This window comes from Myotis brandtii, unplaced genomic scaffold, assembly GCF_000412655.1.
Source record: "Myotis brandtii unplaced genomic scaffold, ASM41265v1 scaffold312, whole genome shotgun sequence".
Lineage (NCBI taxonomy): Eukaryota > Metazoa > Chordata > Mammalia > Chiroptera > Vespertilionidae > Myotis > Myotis brandtii.
In genome coordinates, this window is record NW_005361955.1 from 2,499,615 (window position 1) to 2,514,013 (window position 14,399).

Here is a 14,399-nt window from a genome sequence, read left to right on the forward strand (position 1 = left end):
TGATCAACATAATTTGATGAACAAGAATAGATCCAGAGACAAATGGTAGGGGAGGAGGGGTTAGAGAGCAACCAAAGGACTTGTATGCATGTATATTAACATAACTAATGGACACAGACACTGGGGCGGTGGGGGCTTGCCTGGGGTGGGAATGGCTGCGGGGAGAGGGGTCAATTGGGGAAAAAGAAGACATATGTAAAACTTTAGACAATAAAAAAAAATTACTAAATGAAAAAAAAAAAGCAGCTTCTGACTCAGTATCTCTGTGCAGCTCCCAGTGATACCCTTGGTACTGGACCACAATTTCACTGGCTATTCCAAATGTAAATTAATTACAAATAAAATGAAAAGTCCAGTCCCTCAGTCACACCAGCTACATTTTGAGTTCTCAATAGTCGCATGTGGTAAGCAGTTCCTCTACTGCAACACACAGATTGAGGTCATTTCCATCATTATAGAAGGTTCTGTTGGTTGTGCAGGGGCCTGCTAACTATGGCCCGGGAGTCAAATCCAGCCTGCTCTCTGTTTTTGTAAATAAAGTGCTACTGGAACACAGCCACACTCAGTCATCTATGGATTGTCAAGGCTGCTTTCATGCTATGATGGCAGAGTTGAGTGCTTATGACAGAGACCATATGGCTCATGGAGCCTAAATATTTACTATCTGGCACGTTACAGAAAAAGTTTGCTGAATTAAGTTTTTATATACTTCAAATACAAGGTTCCTTATAAAATAATTCTAGAAAGCTGATGCCACACCTTTTATGATTTTAAATCATCCCAGTTTTCACATCATCATTTTAAAATGACATGTACTTATCTGAACATTTCAAAGCATTGAAAACAACAAAAAGATAAATTGTTTTTCATCATAACCAAGATGACAAAACATTAAATCTTTTCATACTTGGAGAGTTCTGACCTGCTTTATAAAAAGCTCAGTAACAGTGATTGCTATCTAAAGAAGCTGAAGAACAAAATTATATTCCTTTTAAAATGTTTCTTCTTGAATATTTGCTAGGCTGGCAAGCACTGTGCTCCTGCAAAGTTGCTCATTCCTTAAAAGAGTGATATGTATCGTATTTTTTATCCTATTTACCCTCAGTTAAGGGAGGCTTATGTGTCCCTCATGGGCAAGGATGATAGACACGTGAAATCCTTCTTCAAATCTATCATAGGAAAGCTGGCATTGGGATTGGTAAGAAGTCAGGTGGGAGCCCAGAGAAAGATGTAACAGATTCTGCAGAGATGATGGCATATCTGGACTGGGTTTTGAAGAAGGGATAGAAGTTTTTCAGGCTTTGAAAGGGAGGCATTTGAGTAATGGGAAGGGTGAGAAATTGAGGGGTGTGTTTGCAGCCAGGAAAGGGCTCTGAGCTCTTGTGGCAGGGACCTTGGAGCTGGGAATGGCTGTAGATAAAACCAGACTAAAAGGTGGGGCCAGGCTGACGAGGCCTTGACCATTCTCATATGATATTTGGATCAGAGCCTGTCCAATTTGGGGCTTTTCTTCTCTCTTCAGCTTGAAGTCCCTCTGGGAAACCAGGAGATAGAGGATATTGTGATCTATCTCAGCTCTCTGGGGAAGCACAACAACATCACCATGGATAGCCTGAGCAACACCTACAAGCAGTGGTCCTTGGCTCAGCAGAAAAGCGTGCTGAGAACTACAAAGGATTGTAGGTATCCACCCCCACCCCCGTGCCTTCACTTCCCCAATCTTGGAGCAAGTATGGTAGAGGCAGCCTTGGCTCATTTCCTGAGTGTGTTCTCCAACTCTGGCTTACTGTAGGTAGGCCAAGCCTCTGGAATGTCCAGGCCCAGAGGTCAAACAAGTAGATATTTTCTGGAGTACCAAGCTACCTTGTCCATTAAAAGCTGGATGAGGCCCAGTCCTTATCCTTAAGGGATGGTTCTCAAAGGGTGGTTTCAGCCCACCAAAGCCCATTTGATAGGCTGAGAACCCAATGCCAAGCCCTTCTATTTGTATGTGGGTCCAAGGCCTTCTTACTACTAATCCCCACCTTATTGATAAAAAGCTAACTAAATTCAGAAACCAGAATTAGCACATGTTCAGAGTCTACTTTGGTATTCTACTATCTGGACTGGGTTTTGAAGGAGGGATACGAGTTTCGCACAGATTGTGCACAGCTCTGGTTCCATTTGCCAAGCCATGTGCTTCTAGAGCCACATCTGTGTAGACGCACAGAGGCAAGTTAGAAATGTACTTGCCATAGCTCTGGATATGAATTTTACAACACAAGGGTGCATCGTGCTTCTTTATAGGTTAGTTATTGTAAAAAAAAAAATTGTTAATGGGGGGAATGAGGACACATTTGTAATACCTTAACTAATAAAGAATTTAAAAAAAATTTTGAACAGCTACAGATAATATTAAAGCCCTCCTTTAACCACCACCCACCATTCCAGAGCCCTCCCCAAATATAACCACATCTTCCTTTTGCTAAATGATGCAAATCTTGCTTTGCCCCCACCTCCCAGGTTGTCAGGAACTTAATTTCAGACATAGTTGAAGAGGAGAAGCTCCTCATCCTCCCAAGGTCATGGAAGAACCCTAGCGGGGTAGTGGATGGGGTTCCTTGCATAGGTAAAGATTTAGGCAGTGCCTCTGGAGTCCCCAGTCACACTGAGCTGGGTGCTCAGTGACCTCACTGGCTGGTTCTTTTGAGGACAGCAGGCAGCTCCTTAGAGCATCCATTCCTCAGTCCCCTGGAGTGTCACAGCACAGCATGCAGACTTCTGACCTCTAATCTCAACAAGCTACTGGGCAGAGGCACCCTCACTCCCACCAAGTCCCAGGGAACCTGAGTTCCCCCATAGTTGCCTCCTGGGTCTCACCACCCCCACAGCAGTAATCTCTCGCACCTTTCATGTCCAGCACACCATCAGGGTTGCCTTGAGTTGGGAGTGCTTTCCAACCCGTGCTCTCTTAGCCTTTTCATTATAAATCACCAAAGCTAATTGTTTTCCATGTAGTTGGCTGCAAGTCATTGAGTGAATGACCCCAGTGTGCCGTGATACATATTTGCAGCAAAGGTATTTGGGGCCTATTATTTACCAACTAGAAGCCCAGTGCATGAAATTCGTGCACTTGGTGGGGGGGGGGGCTCCCTCAGCCCGGTCTGAGCCCTCTCGCAGTCCCGGAGCCCTTGGGGGATGTCCAACTGATGGCTTAGGCCCAATCCGTCAGTTGGATATTCTTAGCGCTGCCGTTGAGGCGGGGGAGGCTCCCACCACCGCCGCTGTGCTCGCCAGCCATGAGCCTGGCTTCTGGCTGAGCGGTGCTCCCCGTGGAAGCGCACTGACCACCAGGGGCAGCTTCTGTGTTAAGCAGGATCGGGCCAAAACCAGCTCTCCAACATCCCCCGAGGGGTCCCAGATTGCAAGAGGGTGCAGGCTAGGCTGAGGGACCCCACAGGTGCACGATCAGGGCCGGGGAGTGATGCGGGAGGTTGGTCAGCCGGGGAGGGCCTGCAGGAGGGCTCCAGGGCATGTCCAGCCTATCTCGCTCGGTCCCAATTGGCTAGACCCCAGCAGCAAGCTAGCCTACTGGTTGGAGTGTTTGCCCCCTGGTGGTCAGTGCATGTCATAGCGACTGGTTGACTGCCCCTGGTGGTCAGTGCAAGTGGTTGAGCAGCCTTAGCATATCATTAGCATATTACGCTTTGATCGGTTGAACAGACGATGGGATGACCAGACACTTAGCATATTAGGCTTTTATTATATAGCATAAGTAGACTTGAAGCCAAGCAACAGGTATTTGCTTAAATGGTGCTATCACAGTTGTCATAGCTGAGTTCTTTTTCTCTGGAGAGCTGCAGAAAGTAGGGTGAGCAGACTTGGGAGTCTCTTGCTTTGCCTAAAGGGGCAGCAGGGGCAAGAGTCTGGGTCCTTGGCTCACAAGAGAGAAGGTGATAGCATTTGGGGGCACCCTCTGTAAGCTGGGTAGCTTTACCTACAGCATTAGCTCAATTTATCTTTTAAGTCCCTGGACGACAGGGCTACTATTCATGCTTTTCAAGGAAGAAGCTAAAGCTCAGAGAGGCTGACCACTTGTCCACTTTTTTCAAACCAGAAGGTGGTAGGGCCTGGATTTCAGCCAGGGACGATGCAGGCCTGAACCAGGGCAGGGGCAATAGTATGTTCTCATTCATTTAGATCTTCGTTGAACACCTACTATGTGCTAGACTCTTCTAGGAACTAGGGAGATAGCAGTGAAAAAGCCAACGCCCCTGCCTTCAATGAGTTTCCATGTAAAGGTTAACCAAGATGATGTTCGGTAGTGATTAATGCTTTGAAGACAATAGGATAGTGTGTGTGTGTGTGTGTGTGTGTGTGTGAGGGGGGGGGCGGTCAGGGAGGGCCTCTCTGAAAAGCAGCGATCAGAGCTGATACTTGAGTGACTGACTGATGAGGAGCCAGCCTGGGGAAGGGAATCCTGAGCAGATGCAACTGCAAAGGCAAAGCCCTGAGACAGGAAAATCTTCAGGGGACAGAAAAAGGGGGGGAGATGGGGGGAGTGAGGGAGGAGGGAAGAGTAGGAGGTGGGTCAAGTGGATGAAGTAGATGGTTGGCTGAGGCCAAATCCTGCAAGGCCTTGCAGACCAAGGAGAGGATTCTGGGTTTTAGTAAGTGCTGTGTAAAGACAGGAGTGAGTTCTAAGCAGGGGAATGAAGGGATGTGATTTATATCTTTTAAAGGTCCTGTTTGCTGTTTGGTGAAAACAGGATGCTAGAGAATAAGAACTGAAACAGGAAGGCTGAGGCCATGGTACAGTTGAGGGAGGAGGCCATAGTGGAGATGGAGAGAAGGGGCTCCTTCAAGGTGTATCGCAGATGGCACTGACTGGACACATGGAATATGAGCAGAGGGATGTTCTGGTGCTTGCGTGGTGACATTGGTTAACTGCTTGATGGATTCCATGGCTGGGCACCCTCTCAGTCCCTCCTTCATCTCTTCTCTCCAGCCTATTTTAGGTCTTCCAAGCGCAAAGCTTTGACTCGGCAGCTGCCCAAGAAGCAGGTGAATTTAGCTCCAAAGCCTCCCAAGATGGACCAGCTGACTGTGCCTGTGGTTGACACTCTGATGGAGGCAAGGCCCTTGAGCCTGGAGGATATGGAAGACATCGGCAAGCGGTACCGGCAGAGGAAGCGGCAGGCCAAGGTACCCCAGCCAAAGTGGGAGGACACGGGGCAAATCCCCTGCACCTGCACCCCCTTCTAGCTGCTGGGACTTGGGAGCAGATGCTTTACCTTTCTGTTCCCTCATCTGGATAATAAGAACAATACCTACCTCACAAGATTTCTGTGAAAATGAAATGCAGTAATGTTTCTGAAAGTATCAGGTTCCCCTCCTCCCATTCTTTTTTGTTGTTGTTAATCCTCACCTGAGGATACTTTTTCCATTACTTTTCAGAGAGAGTGGAAGAGAGGGAGGTGGGAGGGAAGAGAGGAATATTGATGCGAGAGAGACACACCAACTGCTTGTCTCCCCCATGTGCCCCGATGGGGGCAGGGAGAGAACCCGAAACCCAGTATGTGTCCTTGACAAGGAATCAAATCCAAGACCCTTTGATGCCCAGACTGGCACTCTAACCACTGAGACCACTGGCCAAGGCCTTTTTTTAGATAGATTTTTAAAGTTGTTTTTTTTTATTGACTTCCGAGAGAGGGAGGGAGAAGAGGGAGCTAGAAACATCAATGATGAGAGCAAATCATCAAGCGGCTGCCTCCTGCATGCCCCCTATTGGGGACTGAGCCTGAAACCTGGGCATGTACCCTGACCTGGAATTGAAACACCACCTCCTGGTTCATGGGTCAACGCTGAACCACTGAGCAACACCAGCCGGGCCCATTCTTTTTTTTTTTTTTAGATTTTTTAAATTGATTTTGAGAGAGAAATATTGATGTGAAAGTAGAACATCGATCATCTGCCTCCTGCAAACCCCTTAATGGGGATCAAGCCTGAAACCCGGGCATGTGCTCTGACCAGGAATCTAATCAGCAAGCCTTCAGTGCCTGGAATGATGCCCAACCAACTGAGCCACACTGGCCAGGGCCCCTCCTCCCATTCTTTAATTATGACTTTGCATCCTGAGACCAGGCCTGTGTGTTCATCACAGTGGGAACCCAAGAGCCTGGCATGGGGTGTGGCTCTGAGTAGTCACTCCAGATATACATGACCAGTAACGGAAGGAAGAATTGATTGCCTGAATTAATTCAGCCAATGAATATTCATTGAGTCTGTGATGTACCAGACACTCTTCTACATGCTGCAGACAACAAAACAGCCCCTCAAGAAGCTGCCAGTCTAGACAGTCTAGCCATGGAGGCAGACAATATTAATATAATACTACACATAGACACATATTTTAATGTCATTTATATAATAAAATGTTAGGTATTGGTAAATGCTATACCAACTAAGATCTGATTCAGTTGCATGACAAGAAAACCCAAAATGTTAGAGCAGTGAGTGGCAAACTTTCCTAGGGCCAGATAATAAATGTTTTAGGCTTTTTGGGCCCTATTGTCTCTGTCGAAACAAGTCAGCTCTGCCATTGGAGCACAAGAGCAGCCACAGACCTAAACAAATGAGTGCAGCTGTGTTTCAATAAAACTTCATTTCTAAAAACAGGTGGTGGCCCAGATTTGGCCTGTAAGATGTACTTTACTGATTCTGGCTTTAGAAGTTTTAAAAAGACAGATTTTTCTTTCCTTGTAAATAAATAAATAAGGCAGCCAAAAGTGGCTACACACTGCCCAGGCCTCTTCGACCTCGCTCTGCCATCCTTAACATGTGGCTTCCACCTCAAGTCACAGATGGCTGCACGTAATTTAAATTCTCATGCAGCTAAACCCTTGTATGTAACGTTTCAATAGGACACATGTGGGGCATTTGCACTGTACCCTACCGTATATATTACACCATCATGTGTGCACATCTGTATAACGGCCGCATGTGCTGACCACGTGTGATTTTTCTCCCCGGCCACTGACTTCAAAACCTGAACTTGGGTCCCATTCTTTGCCATTGCCCCTCATGGTGACCTTGTGTAGAAACATAGATTGTCAGCCTTCAGGCCAGGAGGAAAGAGGCAAGGTGAAGGGAAGTGTGTACCAACTGCTTTTCTCTCTGCAGCTCACAATCCCCTCCATCCAGTTCACGGAGCAGTGCCGCCTGGTGCGCAGTGGGAATAAGCATTTTGACAACCACTGCCTCCCGTCCACCATCCCCGGGGAGATGGGCGAGCTCATCAATCTGTTCCGAAGGGACACCTTTCTGCTCTACCTGAAGTGCCAGGAGGTCTGTCAGTACTATGGCCTCCCGCTGACGGAGGACATCCTCATAAAAGGTAAGGGCCTCTGTGGCTGGCCCCAGAGAGATGCCTCAGATGTTCACCTGAGGTTTGCCCCTCCCCAGCTGACATGCACCCAGTCAAGCTGCTGTAACTTGTGGCGGGGGCACTGCTGTTACATGGAGTTTTAGAACCTGTAGCTCCACAAGTTCTACAAGCCTGGAGGTCTGGGCTCCCCAGATGAGCTTGGGGAGCTGGCATTCTCGAGGACAGGAGTTCCGAGCAAGGGAGTCCTGAAGTTGAGCATAAAGGAACAATCCCAGTTTCCAAGAGGGAGATTTGGTAGAAGTGACAACTGCTATGCTGTACTGGGTGTTTCCAACACCGCCTCCCTAGCCAGGCCCCCTGTTTGGTCCTTCTGCAGCACCAAGGTAGGAATGCACCAAGCAGGAGTCAGGTTCTGCTGAGGCCCTTTGCTCCCTGCTCAGACAACAGGACTCAACACCAGGATTTCCATACTGGTTCCACCCTGTGCTTGGGGGAAGAATTGTGTTTTCATACATCCAAACAGACCTGAACCCTCCACGTCTCCGAGTAGACTGTGTGCTTCTGAGCAATATTTCCATGATAACCACAGAGCAATGCTGGCACCCCAAATTGATGATTTTGTAAATTTAATGGGCAGGTTCCTCTCTGTGCTTAAAAAACACGAACAGCAAGTTGCCTGAGGGCAGAGGTTTTCCCATAGGAACTTTGCAGAAGCTGTGGCCATACTGGGAGCTGGAAAATGAGGTTCACTGAGAAAGGGCACACAGAGAGACTTACCCAAGAACAAGAGTTAACAGTCACACTCTGGCTGGGTAGCTCAGTTGGTTAGAGCATCGTCCCCATACACCAAGGTCGTGGGTTTGTTCCCCAGTCAGGGCATATATAGGAGCCAATGAATGCATAAATAGGTGGAGCAGCAGATCCATCCATCCATCTCTCTCTCTCTCTCTCTCCCTCAATCTCTCAATCTCTCTCAATCTCTCTCTGTTCCTGTCAGCAGGCATCAAGCAACTACTGATTCTCTCCACTGCTGGCTTTTGCTAGCTCCCGGGTCTATGAGCTTCCCGTTGCCAGGGTCTCACATTCATGGGTTCACAGGAGCATCTGTGGGTGGGCTTCCTCTTGCCTTTGATTGACCGAGATGGAAAAGACTCTAGTTCCATCTGTGACCAGAGCTGCTGTGGGGACACTGGGAAGAAAGAAGGAAAGGAGGGGAAGAACAGCTCAGCCTGCTTTGCTCTTAGATGGGATTTCTAGAATACTGGATGGAGGTGCACACGTCCCGCTGTCCTGGCCACTATCCGTTGGCTGTCTTTATGGCAGGGGCCTGCTCTGCTACAGACAAAGGAGCACAAGCACCGAGATGTCCGAGTCTGTACTAGACGAGAATGTGGTGAGCTCAGACTCCAGGTCTCCCACTCGTGGGCCAGAATTCTACAACACTGAGGCATTGGCCCTCTCCCCAGTGAATATAGCTTCATTGTTTTTCTTCCCTCTTATTTTATAAATATTTGCTCACTTAAATTTTTTTGAAAACATAAAAATAAAAATCCCACTCCAGCCTGAATGAACCACCATTAATATTTCGGTGATTGTCCTTTCACAAACTTATTTTTCTTTTCCATTTACACAAAATTATGTATGTAAATCATATTCTAAAAATCATGTCTGTATTTTTAATGTATTTTTAAAACCCTATATACCTTTTGTTTTTTGGTAAGAGAACGTTTATTAGGTAAATTACAGAGGTAGAAAAAGTAATTCCTAGAAGAAACGGGCTTAGCAAACAAGTTATAGAGGTACAGGAAGGGCCCTTAGAGCTTGGCAGTGAGGAAGCTAATGGTAAGGTGCCTGGGCCGGGCTGGGGAGAGGGAGGGGAAGGGAAGGGTGAGAGTATGCTCCCTGGAGGGAGAGCACCCTATATACCTTTTTTAAGTGTTGGTGCTACATATCCCCTTCCCTCTTCTCCTTTCTCACCTGCACATCCCTGCCCTCCCCACAAATAACCAACATTAATAACCAGGAGTGTAACCTTCCCCTCATTTTTCTAGTATTTGAGGTCTTTGGATTTTACCAACTTTTTTTTTTTTAATTATTGATTTTAGGGGGGGGGGGGGGGGGGGGTAGGAGTTACTTCTTGTATGTGTCCTGACTGGGTATGGAACCAAAAACCTTGGCATATCCGGATGACGTTCTAAATAACTGAGCTACATACTGGGCCAGGGCCCCGGTGTTACCATCTTAGGACAAGCACTGCTCCATGGTTGCAGGAAGATGGAGACCCTGGCCTAGTGTTTTTAATGTACTGCACTTCTTCGAAAAGCCTACCAAGGTTATCTGTGAGACTAACTCTAGGTAAGGAGAAAACTGCCATCAACTAGGTCTAAGTTAACCTAGTGAAGCCTCAGGTAAATTCTCCATACACACCTCTTCCTGGGACTCCTGACAAGGACACCCCTGTAGAGTGTGCGGCCTCATACTCTATCCTACTTACACCCCAGCCCCAGGGCCATTGCGAACCTGGTTATAAACTCCCTTAACTCTAGTCCAGTTAGCAGTATTTTACCAACTCCATTTTCTGATCTTGCAGTAGTTACAGGCATACGTTGGAGATATTGCATGTTCCGTTCCAGACCACTATAACAGAAGCAAGTATTCCAATAAAACAAGTCATAATCTTTTTACTGGTAGAGGGTTTTGCTTTCCATTTGTAAAAAAAAAAAAAAAGTACCACCTGTTAAGTGAAATAAAGCCAAATGCAATAAAACCAGGTATGCCTATATATGCCACGTCATGGTTGGAGGGTAAGAGACCCTCTGCACTATTTTTGCAATTTACTTTTAATCTATAATCATTTAAAATTTAAAAGTTAAACCATGTATATAAAAAAATCTTTTTAAACAAAAATGTGACTTTATTGTTTTTTTTAAAGACCCTTCTCTGCCCTCTGCCACAAAACCTCAGGTGTGTGGGGTGGGGTGTTGGGCTGACAGGCCATGTTTCTCTTGCTGCTCACAGCCCTGCTGTACCCAGGGGACAAGATCATTTTCCAGAAGGACGAGGTGCGCCCCATCCGGCAGCCAGGAGGCTACTACGTGGACCTCCTCCTCAGCCCAACTGCAGCCCTGCTCAAGTCCATGGGCTTCAAAGTGCTTGCAGCTAAGAAGACCAACAAGCTGAGTGTCAAACCCCCCGCCCCTTCCCCTTTCCCTTTGCCTCCTGCCTTGCTGCTGTCCATCAGCTACAGAAGCTGGGATGCTGACTTACTTGGGATGTCATATTGTACCAGTGTCTCTGTCCTAACCCTGCACGTCCAACCGAGTCACCAAGCCTGACTAGTCCCCAGTGTCCCCCCTGGCATATGTCTAAGGTCTACAGCCACCTCACCTCACTCCCACACAGCTACCATCCTGGCTGCATCCTACGTGATCTCAAGCTCTCTGGAAAGATGAAAAAGAGAGCCTTCTTGGAGAATCAGGAGGCCCCTCACTAATTATGGGCCCAGTGTCATGAGTGCTGCAGAGCACAGCCCCTTCCCCTGCCCCACCTTCTCTGGCAGGAAGGGGCTTATAGCTCCTGGGAGGAGAAAAGAACTCTGCACTGGGTACTATGTCTGACTCTCAGGTTAACTTGGAGTCCTCTCTAAGAAAATATCCTTCTTGACCCCCCCAGGAGTACGCCTACACCTTTCTTCCCTCTCACGTTTGCATCTCCTAAACACTAAGAGTCCCCATGAGACTCACAACCAGGGAGCAATGGGCAGTGGCAGTTCATCCGGGCTAATGCCCTGAACCTGTCTCCAAGGCCCTTTCTCTGACTTCCCAGTGAGCCAAAGCAGTCCCACGGAGGCTCTCTCCTGTTGCTTCTTAGATCCTAAGGCCTTCCTTGTTTCACTGTCTCCAGCTTTAATACATATACTCTCAAGAGAAAAGAAAAGAAAAAGATAATCTCCTTCTTTGGAAGGAGGTGAAACTTGAGCCAGCTACCATGGTGACTGCAGACTGGAGAACAAGCAGAATCCTGCAGAGGGATGGGGCCAGCATGGGAGAAGAGGGGGAGAGCTGACTGGATACCATGAGGGGGGAGGGGCCTAGGACCTACCCATACTCTGGGTCTGTGCTAGCTGCCCACTGGGGTGGTATGGACAGAAGGGCTGGGGTGGGATGCAGCAGAGCTGAGTGGCAATCAGACAAGCTTCGGATAAAATGGACAAAGTACTTCACTCTCTGAGCACCAGCATCTTCATCTGTAAAATGGGCATAATAGCTCCTACAATATACAATGAGGACAAGAGAAAAAATGCATGTAAACTTCTTAGCATGGTGTTTGGCAGATAGTTGGTACCCAAGCAATGACTGTTGTTGTCAGGATGTTCTCAAGTGCAAGAGTGGCCTGGGCCTGCAGGTGGGCCCTGTCCACACTCTGGTTGGGAAGAAGTAAGCATGAGCCAGGCAGGCGGTAGTGGCGTAGAAGGCCCTTTCTGATCCTGAACCGAGAACCTAGGAAGTGGGAGGGAACTTGAGAACAGGACTCTTGTCCATGCTTAGGTAGGCCACACCTATAAAGGATAAAGAAAGGTTACCGAGGGCAGGGATGGGCATTGGGCTCGTGTTGCTACTTAGACTGTACTGTGTAAGATTCTGAGGCCGAATGCAGGGTAGCTGGAAAAGAGTGCTGTGGTTGATTAGTGATGTCTGCCAGGCCCAAGGTTTGGAGAGTTGGTGTTTACCATCCTTATCTCCAAGGCTGGATTCAGCTGTGGCAGGGAAAGTGGAAGCTGGGGCCCAGAAATGATTCAGATTATTGAGCATCTCTCATCACTAATCTCCATTCTGGGAAATTAGAAAACTGAGGTTCTGAAAGGGGAAGTGACTTACCCAGAGTCACCCAGCCAGCCAGGTGATGAGCCCAGGTCTGGCTGACCCAAGCCCACTATATATTCCACTGGAGCATGGGAGGACAGAGTTAGGGCCCCAACCCAAATAGAAAAAAAATTCTCCTTTCAAAGCTTTGGTTTAGATTCAGAGATGGACCCATCCTGAGGCCTCCAACTTACTCTCTGAGACCCCACCAACCTGGATTTCCCCTCTCCTGACTAGATACCTCTCTCTCTTATCCACTAGGAAAGAGTCAAAGAAAATGGACTTTGAAGATTTTGAGAAATTCACCAGGTCTGTACAAATCATCTAACTCTGGATGGGGGTAGATGGGAGGAGGTCTAGCTTCAATTTGTGGAGGTGCCTGGGACTCTGCATGTTCCATGGTGCTCTTAGCACAGCATCTGGGGTGGTATGGACCAGTGTCCAGGGGGAAGCAGTGCCTAGGAGCTGAGAGGCAGAAAACAACTTAGAGTGCCAGGAAGACTTTGGGTGCTTTCCATGTGTTAACTCATTTCAATCCTCTCAACAACCCTGCGAAGTTACTTTTCACAAACCCAACCTACAGAAGAGGAAACTGAGGTACAGAACACTTCTTATTAAAGTCACACATCTGTTAAAGTGGTGGAGCAGGGATTTGTGAGAAATGGCTCACCTGTCCAAATTTCAAATGACGGACTAGGAAACAGAAGCCTGGCAAAAATGAGACTTTTAATAACACTCTCGAGAGTGGGTGCCCATTTTACAGGATCACACGTGGGGCAAGGAACATAGCCTATTTATTTAGACCTCCTCCAGTTCCTCATTGGCTGAGGACTATTTGGTCACCTATTTCCTAAGAGGTCGCCTAGGTCTTTCTGTCTCCCATTGGGTTATTTTTTTTAAAAAAGGGCTGAGGCCTTCTCTAGTTGCCTCCACCTCTCTTTGGCTAGGGGCATCATCCTAGGACATGTGCTATCAGCCACATATACAGCTCTCATCCTCTCTCCCCACCCCCACATCCTGTTTGCTCTGGGGAAATTCAGTAATGGCCTGGCCAGATGCTGTTTCTTTTCTATGAAGATAAATCAGAGGCATGTTTCTTACAGATTCAATCCAACTACACTGGCTCCAGAGGCTGTACTCTTAATACCATATCAAAATGTTTCCAGAGAATAGATGATGTACTTGTAAAGAGTTGGGATTTTTGAGGCAGCAGACTGGAGTCAAGCCTACACTCTGCTGCTTGTCAGTGTGTAGCCTTGGAGAAATGACTTATCCTCTCTAGGCCTCTGGGTCCTTACTGGTAAGGCAGACAGGGTAATAGAAGCATGAAATGCAATGCTACAGCTCCTCAATGGCCACAGTTGGTTTGCTCGCTGAGGAGCTCCCGCCCTGTCCACCACCATGACAACCTTCCTTGTGTCTTCTCATTTTTCCAGGAAGCTGAAGGAGAAGAGGCCCCGTGGTCCACAGCGTACCCACCCCAATTTCTTCTGGCCGGGTCACCTCCTGGACAAACTGCAGCTCTACCTGCCCTCTGTGACTGTGGACCGGAGCCTGATGCTATTCAGTTGTGTCCAACAGCGGCCCCCAGTTTACCCAGCTACCTACCACTCCCACCTGTGATGGCCCATTAGGAATAGGGACGACATGACCTGTGTTTATTTCGATGCCCCCAAGGTCTATTACATCGACCAGAGTGGCCCAGGTGATGTCAGACCCAGCCATCCTGGGCTGGACACCAGTGCAGCTAGCAGCCCAGAGCCATAGACACCAGGAGTGTCAAAGAGCCAAACAGAAGAAATCATTTCAGTGGGATGGCCTGGGGCTAGCTGTATCCAGAGTAAAGTGGTGTCCAGGGTCTCAGAGGCAGATGTGTCCAGGGAAAGATGTGCAGTTTTGGGGTGTTTCCCTGCCCTTTTGAAATAAACCAGACTGGAGTTTCTATCATGTCACCTGTGATCCACCTGATGTAATTTCTTGCTCAGAAGCTGTGGCTAAGAGGGTGTTTGGAAAAGTTGGGGTCCTGAGCCTGAGGTGATACAACAGGTACACTCCCTGGGATGTTGATGGATTCCTGCCTGGCACCTCCAGCCTCTGATCCTGGGATCTCAGTGTCCAGGGGGAAGCAGCAGGCAGTGTTGGGAACCCTGTGCCTTCCTCTGAGAAACGCC

The 14,399-nt window shown here is 47.9% G+C and overlaps 1 protein-coding gene across 1 annotated transcript in view; it reads left to right on the top strand.

Moving 5' to 3' along the window:
- Positions 1–14,180, top strand: part of EFCAB12 (EF-hand calcium binding domain 12) — a 17,489-nt gene extending 3,309 nt beyond the window's left edge. The window contains 6 exon segments of the mRNA XM_014542689.1: positions 1,523–1,679; positions 4,988–5,184; positions 7,162–7,375; positions 10,385–10,695; positions 12,392–12,537; positions 13,665–14,180. Coding sequence (XP_014398175.1) covers positions 1,523–1,679; positions 4,988–5,184; positions 7,162–7,375; positions 10,385–10,695; positions 12,392–12,537; positions 13,665–13,995 — 1,356 coding nt within the window. The 3' untranslated portion in view covers positions 13,996–14,180.
- The last annotated feature ends 219 nt before the right edge of the window (positions 14,181–14,399 follow it).